Here is a 24,504-nt window from a genome sequence, read left to right as displayed (position 1 = left end):
ATCGATGATGCATGGGAGCACTTGAGAAAGAGGACAGTTGTTTAGAATTGTTGATCTGAAAGGATTGTTTTGCATCTTTGTACTCTACTGCATCTGCCTAGATGGGTCCACCTCCAACATCAAGAAAAATTTAATACCATCTAAGACAAAGCCACCACTTGACTGGTGCCTCGTGCCGCACCTTCAACAGTCAATCCCTCTGCCCCAGTGGCTGCAGTATGTACCATTTACGAGGTGCACTGCAGAAATACATTCAAACTCCTATGACAGCAGCTTCCAAACCCATGACCTCGACCACCTTGAAGGACAAAGGAAGGAGATGTATAAGAACACCACACCTGTGAGTTCACCACTAAGTCAGACACCAGCCTGACTTGAAACTATAGCAAAGTTCCTGGATCTCCCTTTTTCACAATACTGTGCTCAATCCTACATTCCACTGGACTGCTGTGGTTCAAGAAGATAGCTCACTACAACCTTCTGAAGGGCAACTGGGGATGGGCAATACTTGATGGCCTAGTCAATGATGTCCACATCCCATGAACAAATTTTTAAAAAATCATTCAAGAAGTCAAACTGCTTCTTGGAAATTTCAAGAGCTCTTTTCATTTTGCTGCGCTCAAGTAATGTATTTTGGATTTGGATTATTTCCTCACCCTGTCTCTTACCTTTTCACCAAAGATCCTCTGACAGATTCCATTTTTTGCCAGTTTTTCTTTAACTTGTCTAGTCAGTTCTATTGTGTCCACTTCCCGATACATGTACATCTCATACTGTTCTGGAGTCAATGGAGGAACCGTTGGTTTCAGCGAACGTGGGACATACGTAGGGAATACAGAAAGCTGGCCAATATTTTGCGAGTCCGGACTGCCCTCAGATTTTATATCTGTAAGTTTGTGAGTACCTTCAACACCAAATGAATGTTCCTCACCATTTTTGCTGTTGTCACTAGGTTCAGCTCGCCACTGTCTTACATTCCCTGTCCCTGAAGAACCACACGAAGAGGATGATGGTGATGGTGATACTGAAGCATACAATCTATGAGCCACATTTCTCTCAGTGGCCCAGTGCTGGTCAAAGTACGATCCAGCATCACCAATTTCAGATTTCACCTTTCGTATTATGTTCTGTACAAAGGCCGCAGGTGACACAACACTGAGAGGAGTCTGCGAACTTCTCGTCGCCATGCCTTCCTCTTGCTTGATGTATGAGGAAAGAGGGATTTTGTTTGTAGCTGGTAAAGTTTCTACGTGTGGAGTTGGCATTGTGTTGTTGTTGCTGTTGGTCTCCATTTCCAACAGGACTTGCTGTTGGGCTTGCATCTCTCTTCGGGCCTGCTCCAGGATGGATCGAATTGCTTCATCAGAACCAGCACTACTGCTGGAACTTGTACTGCATATAGGCAATGGAGAGCTTTTCGATTCAACTGAAAATAAAATATAAACGAATAAAGTCAGGCTATTTGAAAGCATTCTATAACACAAATATGAAATCATTACATTTTTTCAATTGCATTGCTTTGTTTTGGGAAGTTAGAAATCCATATTTTACATAAAATAGAAATAAATTTTCTCAACAGACAAAGGAACCGTATACATCATGTTGATGTTTAAAGTGCTTTTCAAAGCTGTACAAAAATGTTTTGTACAGGAAGAACTAGGTAATTATTAGCACATTTGAGCCCTCCTGGTTCAACTCATTCCTGAGGACAAAATCCAATTATAGTCTTAACTCTGTACTTCATGCCTTGCATTCAGAAATCAGATGACACTTCTCATAACAGCTCCAAGAAACACGAAAGTTTAGGGTTAAATATTTAGGCTGCGAATATGTAATTGGTGAGATTCTCTAAAAGGATGCCTTCTGCAGTTAAGTTGAATGATCTGCATGCTTGAACTCCAACAGATAGCTGCTAATCTTATTTCTAAGTACAGTCAGGCTGTCTTTTAATACCTACCACATTTTTGAGTCTGAAGCTCTTTTTTTGCCTGCTCCAGAATATTTTTAATTGCCTCATCTGAACCAGTCTCTGGAGTCCGAATCCTAGGAGTTATACTCCCTGAAATGAAACATGCACAACAGTGAACACTTCAAAAATGTTTCTGACAATATGCCCTAATATCTTCATTAATGGTACTCTGCGTGTTACAACATATGGGAGCTAGAGAAAACACTGAAACAAAATTAGCAAGCAGCATGATCTTATCAGTACTTCCATTTGACTTGAATTGGGTCATACAGGTCAAGAGTTGAGTTCATTACCTCAATATCTCAGAATACCCTCCATTGATTTATCACACATGATTCAGCACAGTGTTTAAATATTAATCTGTCTAATATTTGGTTTTCTTGTTTCCCTGACTATGCTTCATATTGTTTGGATACTTGAATGTTCCCCAAGCTCGTGTTAAATGAGCATCTGGCTCTCATCTGGAAATCACACCAGTTGAGTTTTTAATTGAGCTGCAGAGGTTATTGTGAATGGATTGTGAAAGGCTGGTTCTGAAAGTGTCACATGGAAGGTTACAATGTTGTCATAGAATGCAGTGCACAGAGGTTTCATGCAAACAAGAGAATTAGACATGATTACCTTTTATGGTCTCATCTTAATCTATCTAAATAGCAATAGGCATTGGGAATTGATGGCCTTGGGGTAGATATGGCCCAGGAGTATAATTGCTAGGTTATTAATCCAGAGACTCAGCTAATGTTCTAGGGATCCAGGTTCAAAACCTGCCACGGCAGATGGTGGAAATTAGAATTCAAAAAGAAATCTGGAATTAAGAATCTAATGATGACCGTGAAACCATTGTCGATTGTCAGGAAGACCCATCTGGTTCACGAATATACTTTAGGAAAGTGAACGGCCATCCTTACCTGGTCTGGCCTACATGTGACCCTGACATGTGGAACGCCTCATCTTCCGCCTTGGAATACTTCAACCCCAAGGCATCAATGTGGATTTCACCAGTTTCCTCATTTCCCCTTCCCCCAACTCATCCCAGCTCCAACCTTCCAGCTCAGCACTGTCCCCATGACCTATCCTGCCTGCCTATCTTCCTTTCCACCTATCCACTCCACCCTCCTCTCTGACCTATCACCTTCATCCCCTCCCCAATTCACCCATTGTACTCTTTGCTACCATCCCCTACCCTCCTCTCTGACCTATCACCTCCATCCCCACTCCCATTTACCTATTGTACTCTATGCTACTTTCTCCACCCCCCCCCCTCATTTATCTCTCCACTCTGCAGGCACCCTGCCTCTATTCCTGATGAAGGGCTTTTGCCCGAAACATCGATTTTCCTGCTCCTCGGATGCTGCCTGACCTGCTGTGCTTTTCCAGCACCACTCTAATCTAGACTACATGTGACCCCAGACTCACAGCAAAGTGGCAGACTGTTATCTGTCCAGTAGGCAATTAGGAATGGACAATAAATGATGGCCTAGTCAGCAACACCCACATCTCATGTATGACTACATTCTTTAAAAAAGTTACCTCCTCTTCAGACTTCGTAAATTAAAAGTTAGGAATTAAAAGATGTAAATTAAGCAAACGGTTAATTAAGATAACACGCTACATGTTATTCTATCTTTATCTGGGTTTATCTTCATTAAGGCATAATCTCTCACTCCTCCATCTACACTGACAGAGTGGAAAACAATTGTATCCTCAGTCTCTGTCATGAACCTTTAGTGCTGCCAAGAATCTGCTTGACATCAAGGTCACATGATATTCCTTCCTTCGCCCCTCCCCCAAGTGTCTGGGTTGAGATGGGTATTTCAGATTCCTTTACATATTAGGGCGATTCGAATTGTCATCATTCCATGAAGTAACTGTCCATTACAGCAATGAACTACTGGAGCACCAATCAAACTCTATTTCTTCCTAAGTTAAATTACAAAAGAAACCTTGTTTTATCGTCTGGGTTATATACCTCGTTGCCGCACTTGAATTGTTCGAAGAGCAAGGATATTTTGCTCGTCAGATAGAAACTGCTTCATTTTAATAAAAGGCTCCTTTCCTTTAACAGTAAGTTTATGCCATGGCTTGGGTCTGGCAAGAATCTCACTAACGGATCCTTGTGATAATCCCAGGACGTAGTGTCCAAAAACACGTTGTCCAATGTTGTGCTTTAGCAGTTGCTCTTTAACCTGAAAAGCGATTTCAGCTGTCTCCAGATGTTCTTCATCGGCACCGCTCGAACTGCTGCTTTCTGAATGGTCACTCGGTGGAACTGCCTCAGAGTTATTGGAACTGTTCCCAACAATTAACGCTCCCTTGGCAGAGTAGAGTGCAGTTGGGTAAACAACTGTACTTGCAGCTTCCTTTGTGTAAAGGGGTGACATCAGGGGTTTATGGTGCAGTGGCTCTACACAGGGTTTCTCGTTTGTTTTTACCAAAGTGAATGGAGAGACAGGAAATGCTCCAGATATTTCCGATCCTCGGGCTGATCCGTGTGCTGGTACGGACTTTGGAGAGGCTTGCTCGTCTCCTGACCAATGTGGCACTGGCAGAGGAGAAGGTGAAGGACGCTCTGCACTTAAGGCGTCTTTCACAATGCTCAGAGTGTCTTTCACGGAGTTCTCTTCAGGTCTCTCCTCATCTGCAGAATACAGAAGTGTTTTGATCAAATTGTTCTATTCTGTGGCACAAATAGCTCTATAAAAAGCATACACACAGCTATTTAACTTGCAGAGATATATCATAGATGTGCTACTCTGTTTAGAATTTAATTCACAGCAGGAGTTCAGCAAGTAAGGGTTGTATTTCCAATAGTTTTTGTGAAGTTGAGATGGTAGGGTACTGAGCAGGGTCTTTCAGTGATCGCATACTACTACAACCCTCACTCAGGCACCATGCATAAAGTGAAAGGAATTAACACTGCACTTCTACAAATCATCAGTCAGACCATATTTGGAATATTGTGTTCAGTTCTAGGCAATTCATTTAAGGACTGGTATTAAAACTCTGGGGAGAATGCAATGGAGATTTACTAGAATGGCACCAAGAATTAGAAGATTACAAAGATTAGAAAAATTGGCCTTATTCTCGTTGGAGCAGAGAAGATTAAGAGGTGACCTCACTGAGGTGTTTAAAATTATGAAAAATTTTGATGGGGTAGAGAAAGGTGTTCTGATTCCACTGTTTGGTATGTCAGTAACTAGGAGTGTCATAATTTCAGGACTGTCAGCAAGAGAGCTCAGAGTGAGATGAGGAGAAACAATGTTATTCAGTGAGTTAGGATTTGGAATGCACTGCCTGGGAGAGTGGTGGAGACAGATTCTACAGGAGGTTTCAAAAAGGAGCTGGATATATATTTGAAACGGATGTATTAAGAAGACTGCAGAGGTAAGAATGGAGAAAGGGACCCACTGGGTAGCGGTTTTGAGAGGTGGTACAGACATGATGGATTGAGTGCTGTCGAAGTGCTGTAAAATTTTAGGATTCTATAATTCCTCAAACTCCTTGTAAACAAAAGTTATCTTATATCTCTTTCCTCTTTTGTACTTCTGATGTGAGAGCTGTGGCTCAGTTGGGAGCACTTTCTCCTGAGTCACCAGATTCTCAGTTCAAATGCTGTTCCCAAGTTGGAGCACAATAATTTAGGGTGACCCTGCAGCGTGGCATGGAGGGACTGCTACATCGATGCTGTGTTTCATGTTAAACCAAGCTCCCATCAGCCTGTTCTATTGGTTGTAAACAGGTGTCTTGACACTGTCCTGAAGCAGAGCAGGGAAGTTATCTCCAGTGTCCTGGCCAATATCTAACCCTTAAACAACATTTAGAAACAAATTATCTGGTAATTATCACACTGCTGTTTGTGTGAGTTCAGTGTCTGCAAAATTAACTGCTGAATTTCAGAGACAACACTTCCAAAGCAGTTCACTGGCTGTAAAGCACTTTGAGACATCCGGTGATGGTGAACTCTGTGTGTTATAAGTGCAAGATTTTATTTCTTATACCTAGAGCATTGTCGGAAAGCACTGGTGCATGCTTTCTCACTTGTTAAGCCATTGCTCAAGACAGCAATAATATAGTTTATAAAATACTTCCACCATTTGTTATAGCTAGAATAAACTTCCAAGTTAACAGATAAAGGCTGCCTTTCAGTTGTGCTGGACAATCAATCACAGTTTCAGATCCTTTGATATTAAGCAGCAGTGAGGAGAGCTAAGAGCATGCAAAAATCTGGTGCTAAGCTTGTACATAACAGGCACATCTTTGTGCCTGTATTCAGGTCATATTCAAGTTATTCCCCCCTCCTCCAACTTCCCTGACCATTTCATTGTCCTTTGAGACACAGCCCAAATCAGATTCCCTTCTCCATCAAACTTAATAGATTAGATTCAGGACACTTGCAATTATGAAATTTGATCTACACCGCATGAAATAGCTGCAAAATGAAACTAAAATAAATATTGATTAATATGTTAACCCATGAGATTTTGTTTTAATACTTCCAATTGCAGGGCACATAAATGTCTGTTTTAAGAAGATTCATGATTACATTAGCCTCTGAAAATATTCTTGCAATTGTTCGTTGCAAACTAATTCTGACAGGAATGTAAAACTTATCACTCTACTATCAAGGTGTAATAAGGACAAAACTAGTGACTTCAGCAGATATTGTTAATCTTCATTAAGCACACAAAAGCATTTTGTCTGTTTAGGAAACTTGTCAGATATGTGAAGGAAACAGAAAATACTTTTGCTTCAGAACATAAATTCTTCATGTGTGCCTTATTTATGTAAAACTTATGATATTTAATTTTGGGAATCTAAAATGCACTTCTCTGCACACAGGTAACTCAGTTTGGAATGACTAACCAGCTTCCCCGAGAGATAGCTTTACATATGCCTGACATCAAAAAATCCCCCATATCAGGGAAATGTTAATTTAAATCAAACTTTCCGGATATCTGCTGGACACAGTTTGATGCACAAATTAGTTTCAAAATCAATCAGCCTAGAAAGAAAGAAGAATTTGTTTTTATAGATTGTACGTTTCATGACCATTGACTTCCCAACCCAAGGGGTTTCACAGGCAGTGAATTATTTTTTCTTGTGCCAGCACTTTTGTGATATAGGAAATGCAGCAGCCAGTTTGTACACAGCAAGTTCCCATAAACAGCAATATGATTATGACCGAAAATCTACTTCAGTGTTGTTGATGGGAAATACATTTTGGCCAAAGCACCAAGGATTCATTCTTAAGTCTCCTCTGGATCATATGGTGGAACTTCCCAGGACATGTGAAAGTTTACTCTCTAACCGGCGATATGGAATAGCTACAGTTTCTGATTTGTGGGAACGAAACTACATTGGTTTGAGGTGACAATCCATCTGGAATAAATACAACAAGTTTGTCCCTATTTGCCAGCCATTTGATTTTCTATGCAATTAACCTGATGTCAACTTCATCAGTTCAAAACTTCTGAAAAGGACAATTAAGATTTCACTTTTTAAAGAACAGCTTAAAAGTGTTGTATCATCGGTTGAGTTTAGTACTGTTCTGTTCCCATGTCATTATTGTGAACAGTCTCATCCTGAACAAGACATGTGTTTTATCCTTTAAAGTGGGCAGTAGACATTATGGACACTCTACGTGCCCTGCTATTGTGAACATGGTACATCCTATTGATGATGAGCACAAGTTCTATGTATTTCAGATCAGCAAAGAATCCCCAAATACATTCTCATAAAATCATTGTAATGTAGCAGAATGACATAAAATGAAAACAGAATTTGGCTTTTTTGATTTAATGTATTTGTTTTATAACCAATTAATGGAGGAAAGAAAAGAGACATTATTAGTTATACATAACACTATAATGTTATCGTTAGCAGTATCGTTTCCTTTCCCCCTCCCTTGTGTTCTGATGAACTGTCACCAGACCCAAAATGTTAACTCTGCTTTCTCCCCACAAATGCTGTCAGATCTGCTGGGTTTCACCAGCAATTTCCATTTTTATTTCAGATGTCCAGCATCTGCAGTTTTCCGTTTTATTTCCCTTACACAGTTAGTTGTCTTTAAATGTTACCAATTGGTTAATACATTTAAATAGGGAGTTCCTTATGGTAACTACTGAGCAGCTGTATCTGTACATTAGTCATGCTGTTGGAGATAATGAATTAACATGTTATGTTAATTAGATTGAGATTTAATTTACATTTGCAGATCATTTTGATTCAAAACTTGACTTTTCCTCAGAACTGATGTATTTTAAATATCTGTTGTGCAACTGGGCTACAAGGTTTGTTATAAACGGAAAGGAGAAGGTGAAAATAATGAAGTTAGGGTAAAAAGAAAGAGCTATTGACACAGTAGAAATATTGTGAAAGGTGAAATAATGTGTCCATCGTCAATTATGCAGAAAGCTTGATAAGGAAGTATATCTATCCTAGTAAAACCTTTTCCAAGGTCAGTAGAATTTAAACAACAATGATTTGCTCTGGTTACTGAATTGTGCAGAGTGGCCAGTCAAGGGATAGTATAGGAAAATGGCAGTGAGGTAGATAATCAGCCATGCTCTAGTTATATAGCAGAGCAGGCTCAAGAGGCTAAATGACCTGCCCCGATCCTACTTCCTATGTTCCTATTTTCAATTGGCAGTTTTTCTGTGTCTACCCTGTGCTCCAGTCTTATTTCCACATTGAAATTCTTTGTTATGCCTTTCTCAATGTTCAATCCTCACTGCATCTTTACTATCTAAAAACGTTTACAAGTGTCTTCCACACTGAATGAACACTCTATCTCCACCAAACAGCATGTGTGCAGTCAGGGGACCTCAGAAGTAAAGTCACATATATTAAGATCAGAAGCAGGCCATTTGGCCCATTGGTCTGCTCTGCCATTCACGGCTGATCATCTGCTTTAATGCCATTTTCCCATACCATCTTTCTATCCCTTGAAATCTTTAAAATGAAGAGACCTATCAATTTCTGTCCTGAATCTATTCAGTGACTTAGCCTCCAAGCTCTCTGGGCTAGAGAATTCAAACAATTAGCCATTCCACAAGAGATAGAATTCCTCTTCATCTCAGTCCTAAATGGCTTACATCTTATTCTGAGATTGTGCCACCTGGTTCTAGCCATGCCTTCATACAGCCATCTTGTTGAGCCCTGTTAGAACTATGTACATTCCAATGAGGTCACCTCTCTTTTCTAATCTCGACAGAACACTGGCCCAGTCTCTCTAATCTAGCGTCACTGAAAAATCTCGCCATGCCAGGACCAGTCTGCTGAACGGTTCCAGGAACCAGTCTGGTGAAAAGGAAACTAACTAAACCAAGGAAGAGAGTCTGTGTGGAATAAGGATGACAGTAGAGAATGGTTAATGAACAACAGGGAATTGCCCTAGTCATGGCCAACAGTTGCCTCACCCAACACCTTCACAAACACATTAATCAGTCACTTCATCTAAAGGCAACATTGTTTCAATGTTTTGAGACAGAACAGGATTCAATGGTTATGATTTCTGGGATAATGAATAAATCCTGTCCTCAGAAAGAGAAGAAAATAGTCAGCAGTTTTGTATTTCCGGAATAGATTACCAGATACTTCATGAAATCTTAAGAGACTTAAGAAAACAAACCTGCAATCATACCCATGTCTGAATTTGTGTTTAGCTTCTCTTGTAAACATTTCTTCTCAGGTTGAGGGGTCATCTCTTTTTCCGGTAGAGAATCTTCCGTGTCTTTACTTCTATCCTGGCAGCAGGAAATAATTATTCCAACTTCAATCTAGACATCACTTTGCACATCCAATGAATTTAGATAATTTCAGTAGAATTGCATTATAAAGTTCCTTTGGGAAAATTAATTCTTGCTGCTTGTAACTGACTGGCTAACTCCAGTGAAATGAGACATGTAGCTCCACATCAATACTGAAGCTACTTTTAATTAACCTACAAGGCCACAAACCACAGGATTAAGCAGCAATGGTTAAATTATCTTTAAATGAAAAGTTACCTGGGATGCACAGCCATTTGCAGACACTGGGTTCACTGATTTGAAAATGCTGCGAAGAAAATGTAATAGATGTCACAACGGAATCCAAGGTCATGGTTTTGAAGACAGTCCCTAATATGTATCCTTCATAATCAACCTGGGGCTCATTCTTTGTTTTGCTCAAGCTGAAAACTAAATGCTCAGTGAACAGCTTGAAATTTTTGCTTTAGAAATATTTAGCGCATATGTGTCAAGATGGTATTAAGTTCAGCTGCAAAGCAGATAGATTTTGCCAGTGTGACAGGTCCTTTTGATGGCTACGACTCCCAACCTCTGCACCCCTGGTTTTGGTCGGAATATAAATTTGGAGAGGAGGGGCTAGATTGATGAAGGGTAAGGGTAGTGAAGGACATCCAGGCTTGCATTGCTGATCACTCACCATTACCTGATTGGAATGTGCATTCTCTGTAATAATGGGATCATACTCTAGCACAATGGTCAAATATTGGCCAACCATCATTGCTGAGATTTATAGACAAAGGTAAGCTACTTGAGTGGGGCATTGGAATATAGGTCTGGGGAACTTTATGCATTCAAGAGAGGACAATATTGAAACATTAAAAACTTTGAGGGTCAAATATTAACGCTTTCCAAATGAGAGACGATCATCTACATGGACAAATTCTGACTCTATAATTGCTTTCTCTTTATCTAATCAAAACTGTTCCCATGGTTATATACTGTTTCAATTCAGATTGATTTCTGTTGTTAAAATTAAATGATAGCAACCATGCTCCAAAGGAAAACAGGACTTCCTATTCAAGAAAACTGGAGCCCAGGATTGGGGAATGGTTAGGGACGATTGAATCCTCTTCAGAAAGCAGCTGTAAGATGCAGAGCTACTCTGGTGATGATAAAAGTGAATAAGAAAAATGCCTCATTAGTCATCTGTTGGACCATTCATTTGTTTGATTTTTGCTATAAAATGTGTTCATCATTTGCACAACTCATGTGACTTTTACACTGAGACAACCTATTCCCAGAATATTACTTCCAGAAGCTTCAATGTCATTTCTTGGTTAATCAGAAAAGCTGCAATTTCACTCAAATCTAACCACTCCTTTAGAAATATTTTTCCTGCAAGTGAAAATATTGGTTACTTGTTGATTTGGAGCAACAAAACTCCTCCATAGCAGCAAGCATTTTACTTTGAAATGGGTTTGTTAATATTCCACTTATTATGTCTATAAATACACATAGTGCACAGCTTGCTCTTTTATTGAGATTCTGCTGCTAGAATTTGCACCTTGAACAATTTTACCTTGTGTGATGCCAATGATATGAGGATTTGCATAAGCAATTTTTTTTTGGAAAGAGGTGTTGGTATACCAGAATAATGTTAATTGCAGAGAGATGGAGGATGAAGAAGGGTCAAAGGTAAAAATAATAATTGCAAGAACCAAGAATTGGCAGAAGAGGGCAAGATAAGGACTGGAGCACAGTTAAAGAAAAAATGAACTGTGAGCAGCAAGAGAGAAATGAGCAAAGTTATGAAGATATAAGCCATTTTTAAGGAAATTATGGATATGACAACTGACACCTTTTCCATTAATTTTTCTTCTATTACATGCTCTAAGAAAGAAACACCCCTTCCACGACACCTCACAAAACATTATTTATCTTGCACTTTCAGTGCCTACAGTCCTTAATCCGGTAGCTATTCTTGTAACTACTGCATATTAAATACATACCTTAATTCTGTTTTCTGTTCCATGTGGTCTAATTGTGCACTTAACTTCTTTTCTAATTTCTGAGGAATTGAACACAGTTATCAGTTAGGAAGCTATCCAGCAGTTAATGTTAACTGCAAATTATAAATATCTTTCTCAGTTCAAAGAGCGCACATTTGAAATTACAAATGTCAGAAGAGAAACTGAATTATTTCCCAAATTAATTAGAGCAAATGAAGGAGTGGAGTGCCATTGAGAGAAGAGTGGGAGTGGTGCAAGTGAAAATATTGGTTACTTGTCGAGTTGGAGCAAGAAAACTCCTCCATAGCAGCAAGCGTTTTACAACCACAGAACCATAGCGAACAGACACCCTATTAACTGCTCAGTGCCATCAAGCATTAAGAAACTACAGCAAATAACAGACTTAAAAATTACTGGCAGCAGTTAGGGAAGGATATTTCTAAAATACCCAAGAAAAGAAAGCAAACATAACATCAGATTATTTCATAATGAGGAAAGAAAATGAGTTGGACCCCTGAGGATGTTCTCCCTCTATTCCTTCATGTAGTTAGGCCTTTTCTCAACATCTCATGATGGCACAGCGGGGACAGGAAGCTGTGTGTTTATCAAGGACAATCCATGGTACATTGTTATGGCAGGTGTATATCACTAACTAGCTATCTATTCTATGGGTCTATTTGAAGCAGTAGTCAGTCATCCAGGTCAGAACTTGACACTTTGAAAGGATATGGCAAGAACAAATAGTATTTACAGTGAAGCCTCTACAGTGGTCTCACTGATTACACAGCTTACCCTCCAGTGCTGTGCAAGTGGAAATCAAAACAGTCCAGCACAATTTTCAACAATACCACACAGGATGAACTCTTACTTGAAATTAATTAAAATATTTACTAGATATAAACAGTGAAACCTGCACAGTGCGCTTTATGTATTCATACAAAGCAGCACATTACTACCATTGATGGAAGTGAAAGCAGGAGATACATCACAATAGACAATCACTTTGCACAACGTGACACCGCATTGTTGCTAATCATTTAGATTGGTAATCATTAGCCTGGATCATTCTTGTAGTTCATAGAAATGTATAACACTATTCACATTGATTTTAGCAGACATTTATCATCTATTTATTTGAAACTTGATTTCACATAAAAATAGTATTGGATGATATGAAAGTTGCTGAGCTATATTTTAATAAGCATTATCTTGTCCTAAATTCCATTACCTCCACAGCTTCAGTCTTTCGTGCTAGTTGCCGCTCCAACTGTGCAATCTGATTTGCTGAACTCTCCTGGAGTTCATGCAGGGCAGTCTGGAGGTGTTGAATCTCTTTCAACAATCGGATAATCTCTCGGTCTTTAGCAACCAGGGCTGCCTCCAGCCTTGAACCGGGGCACATCAAAATGTCTGCTTGATCCTGTGCAGGAGTGGAAAAGATGCTTTGAAGTTTCTAGTACCTTATCCAAAGTCTGTGTGCATAACTTCCTTGTGGATTGCTGGGTAATCGTGCAACAAGTATAGATTCAAACCAAAACCAAGCTTTGCTTTTAAAAAATGAATTGTATCACTTCAAGGTGAAGTTTCACTTTTATTATATCACTGAAAAATAAAGAGGTAAATTGGTGAAATTTTCTGTCTTGCACTCATTGAGACAAATGCATGCATGCCATATTTCAAATGATCATAATAATTTAAACCACAGGACAAAAAGCAAGCTGACTTGTTGGCAAGTTGGTGCTGATTGCCATAGTTCCCATTGTTTTCTCCATGGCAACACCTCAGCCAATCAGTGTCAATTTGCCAACTATCAGCATCCTTTCTCTTCTGCAGTATAAGTTGTTGTGGTTATTTGAAATTCAGCATTCTTGCATTTGTTCTGAACAGTGCAAGATGAAATATCTCAGCAACATTTCTCTGTTCAGCAATAGTTAAGTTCTACACTATCAAGAGACTGATTAGTCTTAGTTTACGATAATATCAACACAAGAATTTTAACTTTAAAGGAATTCTGAGTAAAATGAGTGAAGTAACACATACATAATAGATTTCAGAACAGCAGAGTTAATGTTGACAATGTTAGTCATCATAATAAACTTAATCATTCATTTAGAGAAATAAACATGTATTGTATTAGTTAATTTGGTATCAGACAAAAAGATATTCTGTGCAGGCTCATTCCATGGACTTTGATATGAATCAAATACCAACCCCTAATCTGTTACTACAGTCAAGATTTTTTGGGGTGATAAATAAGAAATAAAATTATGTTGGTTGACAGTACCACCAGGCTGTGCTAACTGGCAAAGTAACACATTATTAACACTTCTTTTAAGGACTGATGAAAGAACATGATACAAAATCACATTAGCTTTCAGCTGACAACCTAAGAATAATATCCTCGTCAGCCAACTTAAATTTTAGGGAGTATAAGAAAGCGCCAAGTTTCACAAAAGAGCAGCCACTTTTAATAACATTTTTCTGTAAATTTGTGACAGTTGACATTTTGTCCCCTTCAATGTGCAATGAATTAATTAAATTGAGCTACATCAAGCCAGTTTATGTTCTGTTTGGATTTACAGGTAATTTGCAGTCCTGAATATAAACTGCCAAAATGTCTTCAATTAGGGAGCTTTAATTTCAGATCAATACAGTCACCAAATACAGCATTGCTTGACACACATTTTGGCAGAATATCAGCTATGGGTCCTTGGGTGTATGAAAAGTTCAGAGCAAAATCAAAGATGATTTTATACAGCAAAGGAATGAGTTACTAGTGTGCTTCTCTAATCACATTCCTTAACTAGGGACAGATAAATGTTAGCTCCAATTTTCAAGAGAGTCTTGTGTATTGCCATATTGAACAAGTCATGAAAGCTTTGTATTAGGTTCTGAGATCATATCAAATGCACTGCACAAGGACTTTCAATCCAATTCATTTTTCCAGAAGGGGTCCATTGTTACCCGATTACAGTACCTAACTGTTTCTTGACTGAATAGAGTTTTGATCTACACTACACAATCCCATATGTTTATTTCATTGCATTGACCATTCTCTGTGTGAACTTTACAACATCAGCCATAAACCTACATTTTAATCATTTAAGGAGTGGATGGCTGCTTGGCAATAGTTCAACATGTTGCATTTGTTGTGTGTCACCCAGTTTCTGTTCTTGTGAGCAGTATATTACATTTGTGTGTACGAAAACCCATTTCATATTACATTGCCTAATTCATTTATCATTCACAAACTATCTCCATGCGATCAACTGCGCCTTGGTACGTCAGAAAATCTAAACAATTTGTAGTTTTTTTTAATCCAAGCTTTCAATTCAAATTAGAAACACTGAGGGTCCCAATTGTGTTCTCCAGTAGCTCCATTCCGAGCCCTGCGATTTGACACAGGATCTGACACTGCCAATGAAGGTTTCCGTCTATTCTGTATTTTCAGACTATGGACCAAGTGCTGGAAAATGGAATTATAATACTTATGTTGTCGTTTTGGCCAGCACAGATTTGATGGGCTGAAAGGCCCTTTTCTGGGCTGTAGACTACGATGGCTCTGAATCCCCACTGTTCTGAACTCCTTTGCAGCTTCTGATTGAGGAAATTTGTTCATTGTTTTTGAAAGCCACTTCCTCAAGAAAGTTGGTCAGGCAGGATTTTTGTTGAATTTAGTGCTAGCTGTTGTTCATTAGGCTGTCAAATAGATGTTCCTCATTTACTCCTAATTCCTTACCACACCAGCAATCCGTGGAGAGCGGCAGGCCAAATGGATGGAGCTGTTTACAGACTGTTCTCGAAGACTCTCTACTTCTCTCTGAGCAGCTTCAGCCCTCTGTAATGAACCCCCACCGCAAAAATATTAAGCAATGAATTCCAACAGCAAAGTTCACCAACACTGTTTGTAACTCTTTATTTCTCAAATTCCTATTCTCCTATTGGTTTTACTTATGAATTATTTAATTTCAGACTGATACTGATAACAAGAAGCAGTACTTGTGCAACATGTTAAACAGCTCCAAACTATATGATTTCACGTACATAAAAAGTTCAAAGGCAATGTAAAAACATAAATCTTAATACAGCCTTATAGCAAAATGAAGATTTTAGCACTGTACCATACTATTGGGTTTAAACACACTTTCATTTAATTGGGAATAAATATATTTTACATCTAAGAGAAAATGATAAAACTGGATTATTTCTGCTTTTCCTAACTACAGGTGGCACTGTTGAGATTTTAAACATGAACTCCCAGTAATACAACTGAGCTGTTCAAAACAATAATGGTTCTTTTAGGACCACCAGTAAAAGCCGAACTTCAGTTATGGCTGCTGATCTGGTAAGAACTATAATGGAAACATTAATATCGAGAGTGATTTTTGAAAACAAAGTTACGAGCTCCTGACCAATCGATGAAATGGGCTAAGTGTAATTAAAATACTTCCCAACCCTGACCGCTTGTTGGTTAAATGTAAGAAGGATCAATAAAGACAGGGAAGGTGTCAGCCTCCATTGACTTCTGATTAGCCAATTCTGCCTACGTTGATGGAGGTGGAGTTACAATTAATCTTTGGGAAAACAAAGGAGAGCCAAACATAAAATAACTGCCCTGCTCCCAAGCACTCATTCAGGGAAAGAGCTGTAGCTGTGGATGTTAGAAGAGGAATGATCAGGCTCTGCTGAGATGACCTCCACATCAGCAGGGCCAACAATTCTCCAGGATTGTGCTGGATCTTCCACCAATTGAAGACTGACATTGAAGGAATGGCTGCGAAGAACATGGAGAACAAACACCAGGGCCTGGGGACAAAAGGCTGTGTTTTTGTTTGAAGATTTACTTTGAACATTGTTCATTATTAGGCATAAAACTTGAGACAAGAATGAAAAGCCTGCTTGATTCAAGTTGAGAATCATCCAGTCAGATAATGATGGGTTTCGATGGCTTTTTCATTGATGTATGAAGGCAGCACACTGGGAGGATGGACATGTTAGTAATGTCAGTGGGGGACTGGGAGATTGATGGGCTCATGATGAAACCTTCAGGAATATGATCAACCAGAGTTGGCAACTCTATATATTAATTTGTCGATGTTCACTGTCTAAACACACACATGGAGGTTAAACACTCGAGGTTTGCTGGCATTCATGTGGGTCACCACTTTCAGGAGCTGAGTGGTGGATGTTGTCTGATTAGGAGCAGCCCCAGCTCCGAGCTGTATTCTGCTGCTCTTTATGGGCTGAAGGCTCAGATTTTCAGTAAAAGCTGGTCACGATTTCATAATGACTGCAATTTAATTTCACGCCAAGTTAATTGTGATACAAGAAGTGTTCTCACTAATTTCATTAGGCTGGTTTCCAACGTGTATAAAAATATTGTGTCTCTTTGAGAAGCTGTGCAGCAACACCCTGCAAAACGTACCCTAATATTTATTTCACTAGTTAGTGATGATCAATATCTACCAAATGAATACAAAAAGCCGCATTCTATATACATTCAAGGTTTGTTTAACATATCAATAGATTATGGCCCTTGCCAAAGCACAGTGCCCAGTTTGTAAAGTAAGTCTCTTCTATGCTTGGTATTATTGGAGACGCAAAGCAGCTTCTTTCTTACCTGGTTAGCTTTTTCTAAGTTGGTCATGATCATTCCCAATTCATCTGTCCTAAAATAGATGCAAAACATCAGCATGTGATAAGACGTATAAAGCCTACAATCATAATAATAAACTCCAAAATTTCTCTTTCCTGCCAACTCCCACAGTTCATTCAAAACTTTGGGATACTGTATTGCATCCCAAATATAGTCCTAGCCATGCAAACCCATCTCTTGCAGTTGGTTTATGTACCCAAGACACTTTTAAGCAGTTGAATTATGAAAGACTTACCATTTCCAAGCATCACATCTTAATACATACATAGCCAAGTCAATTTGCATGGCATTGAACAGTAATGCACCGTGCACCATTGGGATTTTTAATTGTATCAACAATATGCCCTAAAGCAGCTAGTATCATATTACAAAGTGTTTTAGCAGAGATTTATTTATAACAAAGTAAAATGTTAGTTTGGTTTATGGTCTGATTTAGATGATATTCTATCCAAATGCTAATTGAGGTTGTACACAGTAAAGTGACGTGCCATGTATGAAACTACGTCATACATCATAACCCAAAACAAGCACCTGTATTTAAAACTGTTACCACGATTCATCTCTAAAATATGTCCAGAAAGTTGACATCACGCCCAATAAGAAATCGCACAAGTGAGGTCAACAGCCAGTAATTTGGTTCCTCTCCTTATTTACCAGAAATTAAGTAGGTCTTTGGGGGAAAATCTGCCTCTTCATCTCTAAACCCTTATCAGCTTTGATTCCGAAGTGAGAGCTGATTTTTAAAAAATCTTTGCTTGGGCTACTGCATTGGTCAGCAACCAGGACTGGGATGGCTGAGCTCCTCCAATAGAAATAGAAAAATGATCCAAATTCCCTTCTGTGTTTATGCCCCTCCTGCTGTGCGAATTCTCTGTCCCAATAGTCCCAGGTGCTGGAATAGGACAAATTACCCTCCTGCCAGTTCTCTTAATCTTTCACCTTTTAAAAAACAAAAAAACTGCAAATTGGAAACAGAAGCAGAAAATGCCGGTAATACCCAGCAGGACTGTGAGTGTCTGCAAAGGGAGCGGACAAGTTAATGTGTGAGGTGTGGAACCTTTATCAGAAGCTTCTCTTAATGGGTTATAGCTGATACTAAGTTGTCTACCTGACCTGTTGCTGCATCCAACATGCTGTTTTCGTTTCAAACTTTTAAAATCTTTGTTAACTACTCATTGCAGTTTCTTCATCAAACCTCTCATGCAAAGAAAGCAGAGGGGTTTCTGTTTTAGGAAATAAATAGGCTCAGTTACTTTTACACATTTGCAGCTGTCTGACAGGTTTCAGCCTCAACTTAAAACTTCACACCTGATAAATTCTTCTGTGGACTTCACCCACCTTCAGGTGTCAAAAAAGAGACAGACTCCATCTTTAAATGAGCCCTTAACAATCATGCCATGTTTAATAAAATGTTTCCTATCTCACAAATTACTGATGCTGCCCTTTTTGAAACCTTAATTTACTGTAGTATATTTTTTATTTATGTTGTTTTTCTGAAGCCAAGGAGTTTTTTTAAACAAATCTTTGCAGAGAGTACTGTAATTCCAGATACTGTTTAGGGATTTTATTGTCATGTGTACCCAAGTACAGGAATCCAGGAGTGTCTACTCTCCAGCACCATCTTAGCACGCTGGAATTCAAAGGAGAAATTGAAGAACCATGATTAAAAACAAAAGAAATGTCCAGGTGGCTCCTATTTCTCCCTCCCAACACTGGAAGTCGAATGGGTCCTGGAAGTTCCACTGTCTCCAGCGGGACCCTGGTTTGAGGCCACCACTACCTGTGCCAGGCCCACCAATGCCACCACCACTGCCTCTGTGCTGCCTGCATTGGACCCACCAATGCTGGTGGTAATATCTCTCTTTGCTGGAGCCACATTTGACATCGCTGTCGCCACCATGAGCCCACCTCACTGATGCTGCCTCCACCACCGGTAAATAGGTAAAAAGGAGAAATAAAAAGTAAAAGAAAAGGCAGACAGAAGAAAGGAGCAGACGAGACCCAGGCTTGAAAGCCCGAATGCTGCCTGTTCTGATGCATCCAAAGAACAGGGAAATGGTGAAAGGTGTGGCGTGATTAAACAAAAGCCACAATACAACCATTTTAGAGGCTGTTTTCAAAACATCCAAACTGTCTCATTTCACAATTAAAGTTGTTAAGAAGAAGACACCTTCAGGAGATCTGATGGAACAGCAGCCATCCTGGCAACACCCGTTATTATGGCACCAACCATAACTACTGGCTGGGGCACAAGTAAAAGGCAAGTTTACCATAGTACTACTGGATCATAGGGCTGCTCTCTCATTGGAGAAAGGTAACTGGTGGTTGTTTCATCCAAGGGTCATCATGCCTCAGGTGAGGGGAGAGATTGAGATGGAGAGTTAACCTCAGCCAGTGTGGGAATTGAACCCTCACTGCTAAGATCACTTTGCATTGCAAACTAGCCATCCAGCCCACTGAGCTAACTGGCTCCCAAACCAGCACACATACGTAGCAATGATTGAAGACAATGGACCCATGTGCTGAGTCGGTGTCAAAGCAGTGACAGAGATATGCAGTTAATAGTCTCAAGGATACTTATAGCCAACTTCCAGAAGACAGGCAGCATTGTTACCACCGAATGTATATACCCCACCTTCCTCCAGAAAGCCACAGTTACTTTGCTGGAGAGCGAGTTCTTTTCACAGATTTGTAGAGCACAGGAGAGATGGGAACATCAAGGCCCCAAACTAACTGCTGGACTCACACTGGCAGTTGTGGCAATTACTGGATGGTCTGGGAAAGAGTTTCAGGTTTTGGCTGAAAATGGAAGTTGTCTTCTTCCAGCTACTGCAGTGCTCGCTCAGATCATATCTGTAGATTGCGTTTAGACCCAGAGACTGCGTTAATCCCCAGTGATGCTATCAGAGTCAAAGGGAATCAAAGAAACAATTCTAGTGAAGAGTCCAACAGCCCGTAGGCCCACTGTTGAAGAAATAAGACAGACTGGCAGATGAAATAGACAAGGTTAAAAATCCCACAACACCAGGTTATAGTCCAACAGGTTTATTTGGAAGCACTAGCTTTCAGAGCGCTGCTCCTTAATCAGCACTCTGAAAGCTTGTGCTTCCAACTAAAGCTGATGGACTATAACCTGGTGTTGTGTGATTTTTTACACCCCAGTCCAACACTGGCACCTCTAAATCATAAATAGACAGGGGCTTTCAAGGAATGGTTCAGAGCCTGCTCTCCCTCAGATTCTTGGGTCATAGCTGCAGAGCTGTCTCATCAATTCCTTCTAAGCTCTCTGTGGAGCAATCGAGACAATTCCATTCCTCCGCTCAATCCCCAAAGCCCTAACGTTCATATCCCTCAAATGCTCATGCTAGGCATAGGCCCTAGTTGTGGCCTAGCCACAGTTTTATACAGGTTTCAGTATACCTTCTTAGGTTTTGCACTCAATTCCTTTATTTCTGCAGCCTGAGACATTTTGCTAACTACTCTTTCAATACATTCTGCTATCTTTAGCGTTCGGTGCATATAGGTTGTAATGTTCCTCTGACCCTACTCTGTCTGTGCCACTGAATCTCTCTGTCTCTGCCTTCCCTCTGCCAAAATGTGTCAGAGGAATTGAAAAGCCCATGCTCCCCAGAGAGTGGCAATGGTGTGACGACAACAGTGTGCGTTGCCCGCTCTTAGGATGTCAGGACATTGTCTTCTTTGCCATTTCATCAACCAGTACTGGCCATTGTGCCAGTGGCAAAAGTCTGAAATTCCCACAATGACCTTTCTTTGGAAAGCTTTGCACTGGGAGCTCAGTATTTGTGTCAAAATGAGCCCGAACTTGCTGATTAAATGGCTAAGTTACAATCCCTCCTTATGTGTTCCACGCAGAGACAATGGGAAAATGAAGTGAGGTGGAAGCCAGAAATCCATTGCTCGTTCTGTTTTTGGTAATCTTTTTACAGTGAAAAATAAAACATGTCAAGTAATATGATAATGATTTCTGCAAACAGGAAACTCCAGTTCTGCATGCATTATTTATAGTCATGCTGCAACTGTTAATTAAAATATTTCATTTCACAGCCCAATTTCACATATTAGCATTCACAGCCCCATTTGTTAATAGATGTTCATTAAGTCTCTCAGCACATCCAGTCACACAGACATTAGAAAAACAATTTCCATTCCCAAAGTAATTCAGGAAGTTTGATCAGACCCTTCAGTTTAGTTATCACTAAATGCAGTACAACAGAAAATGAATACCTTGTGAAGGTGCAGCCACTTTCACCAGAGTCAGAAATCTGACAAAGAACAGAAAGATTCTCACCCTAGGATTTTAATCCAGTTACTTTTCAACGAAGTACTTGACAAGCCTCACACACTTAAACATCCCAATATCATTTACACTGCGACTCATCCGGTCACTTCATTCAGATCATGTAACAGCTCTCCTCATTTTGTCATGCACCCTTCCCAAGACTGTATCCACATTCCACACTAACCTGCGAGTGTTACTGCAGCGATTGGAACCTGGTGGATCCTGTTGACTGTGAGATCCATGACCCAGTTGTTAACCTGGGCCAATCACAAAGCCATGCCTGACCAATATAACCAGGGGATTTAGGATCTCCTCAGTTCAGGGACTGACTCTGAGCTGCCTGGCCACAGCCAGCGTACTGTGCACAAGTCAATGACGGGCGACTTGATGACAGGACATCAACCTCTGTGCATTCCTTTCAATTACCCATGCCCCTCCCTCACTGCACGTCTTTCAATGATTCCCATCTTCACCTCATTCTTCCCTCCCCCTCCTTTTCAGCACCTAACACTAACCTATCCCATGCTTATCTCAGTATTTTACTTTGTTCTTTGGGAAATTCCTAATTAAGACAGCTCTTCCAGCATCTGCTTTTTTTTGGTTTTAATTCATTCCTATTAACCCTTATGCAATATCACTAATATAGAGAGACATCATTAAAGATGCTCTTTGACATAATAAACAGCAGCCTGGCAGCAACAATATATTATTCCTTCTTGCTTTGGTTTGTGTTCCAAATACTGGAGCTATCAAATACAATCCTTGGACATGTAGAAAGCTGCCATATACTCAGCCAATTATGCATGCACAGTATTCCAACTCCTTCACCTACACAAGACTCATCTGTAGCTCCAGCTACACTTCCAGCCACTATGGCTGCTTCAAGTACTGCATGTCATTGTGTTATTTGATTTGAAAGTTTTTCTATACTTTTAACATTAGCACTGCAGTATAGAGTCATAGAGATGTACAGCATGGAAACAGACCCTTCGGTCCAACTTGTACATGCCGACCAGATATCCTAACCTAATCTAGCCCCATTTGCCAGTACTTGGCCCATATTCCTTTAAACCATTCCTATTCATATACCCATCCAGATGCCTTTTAAATGTTGTAATTGTACTAGCCTCCACCACTTCCTCTGGCAGCTCATTCCATACAGATACCACCCTCTGTGTGAAAATGTTGCCCCTTATGTCCCTTTTATATCTTTCCCCTCTCACCCGAAACCTACGCCCTTTAGTTTTGGACTCCCTGACCCCAGGGAAAAGACCTTGTCTATTTATCCTATCCATGCCCCTTATGATTTTATAAACCTCTGCCGTTCCAGAGAAAACAGCCCTAGCATATTCAACCTCTCCCAACAGCTCAAATCCTCCAACCCTGGCAACATCCTTGTAAATCTTTTCTGAACCCTTTCAAGTTTCACAACATCTTTCCGATAGGAAGGAGACCAGAACTGCACGTAAAATTTCAAAAGTACCCTAACCAATATCCTGTACAGCCGCAACATGACCTCCCAACTCCTAAACTCAATGCTCTGACCAATAAAGGAAAGCATACTAAATGCTTTCTTCACTATCCTATCCTCCTGCGACTCCACTGTCAAAGAACTATGAGCCTGCACTCCAAGCTCTCTTTGTTCAGCAACACTCCCAGGACCTTGTCATTATGTGTATAAGTCCAACTAAGATTTGCTTTCCCAAAATGCAACACCTCTCATTTATCAAAATTAAACTCTATTTGCCACTTCTCAGCCCATTGGCCCATCTGATCAAGATCCCATTGTAATCTGAAGTAACCTTCACTGTCCACTACAGCTCCAATTTTGGTGTCATTTGCAAACTTACTAACTATAACTCCTATGTCCACATCCAAATAATTTATATAAATGACAAAAAGCAGTGTACCCTGCACCGATTCTTGTGGCATTCCACTGGTCACAGGCTGCCAGTCTGAAAAGCTACCCTCCACCACCACCCTCTGTCTTCTATGTTTGAGCCAGTTCTGTATCCAAATGACTACTTCTCCCTGTATATACAGCCCAGTTGCAATATTGCCAATATTAGCCTTCTGCTACTAAAATAAAACATTATGTAATCTATGGTCTCCTTGCTAAGCCATACATATCAGTGGAAATTTATATTTTGAAAGAAAACCTGACATTTAATTATAATACTCAGAATATTTCATCCTGAAATTGGTCATAAATTTCCAACCCCCTCCATAATTAGATCAAGCAAATTACTGTGAGCAAGAGACAACAATATGCTGAACATTGCAGAAGCAGTTTCAGAGTGTCTCAGACAGATTTTCATTGTGTGATGTGTCTGTCTAGCCCACGCTCTCCTCCTCCACTCGCCACACCAGAATTCTTTCCCCATTCGCCTACAGCTCAAAGGTCGCGTCGAGAATGTGAAGATCTGCTCCTCAGTGGACTGGAACAATGCCATATCAATCTCTTCACGTGTTATTTCCCAAATCTAAACCAGTGGTTGGTACCTGCCACTGAAACATTTTATGCAAAATTGTGCTGACTGGGTAACAAGCATGGCCTATTTACGAATTCTGCATCAGGATGTTACACTACAATAAATCACTAATGTATGTCACATCGTGAATACGAGGGGCAGGTCAAACACCCTGTCAGCTCTGTTCCACCATTCACACTTGATCTCTAGCTCAAATCCACTTTCCCAGCTCATTCCCATATTTCACAATTCCTCTAGTGCTCCAAAATCTATCAATCTGTTTTGAACATACTGCTTGAATTCCAAAGATTCATAACGCTGAGAGAAAAGATTTCTCCTTATCTCAGCTCCAAGTGGTTGACCCCTTGTCCC

At 40.0% G+C, this 24,504-nt stretch overlaps 1 protein-coding gene across 19 annotated transcripts in view; it reads right to left on the bottom strand.

Annotated features, from left to right (window-relative positions):
• Positions 1-24,504, bottom strand: part of cux2b (cut-like homeobox 2b) — a 329,671-nt gene that overhangs the window by 40,404 nt on the left and 264,763 nt on the right. For 15 of the 19 annotated variants that reach the window (XM_072587530.1, XM_072587516.1, XM_072587517.1 and 12 more), the window contains 9 exons: positions 17,326-17,374; positions 15,445-15,543; positions 12,934-13,125; positions 11,706-11,764; positions 9,976-10,024; positions 9,600-9,714; positions 3,939-4,607; positions 1,958-2,059; positions 669-1,426 (listed from right to left, as the gene is read on the bottom strand). In XM_072587530.1, coding sequence (XP_072443631.1) covers positions 669-1,426; positions 1,958-2,059; positions 3,939-4,607; positions 9,600-9,714; positions 9,976-10,024; positions 11,706-11,764; positions 12,934-13,125; positions 15,445-15,543; positions 17,326-17,374 — 2,092 coding nt within the window. Of the gene's footprint in view, positions 1-668; positions 1,427-1,957; positions 2,060-3,938; positions 4,608-9,599; positions 9,715-9,975; positions 10,025-11,705; positions 11,765-12,933; positions 13,126-15,444; positions 15,544-17,325; positions 17,375-21,606; positions 21,645-24,504 lie in introns of all 19 variants that reach the window. The other 4 variants (XM_072587533.1, XM_072587518.1, XM_072587522.1 and 1 more) reach the window with 4 other exon arrangements.

Source organism: Chiloscyllium punctatum, chromosome 17 (assembly GCF_047496795.1).
Source record: "Chiloscyllium punctatum isolate Juve2018m chromosome 17, sChiPun1.3, whole genome shotgun sequence".
In the NCBI taxonomy this organism is placed as follows: domain Eukaryota; kingdom Metazoa; phylum Chordata; class Chondrichthyes; order Orectolobiformes; family Hemiscylliidae; genus Chiloscyllium; species Chiloscyllium punctatum.
The sequence above is the reverse complement of the archived record's forward strand: the minus strand, read 5'-3'. Positions and strand labels throughout refer to the sequence as shown.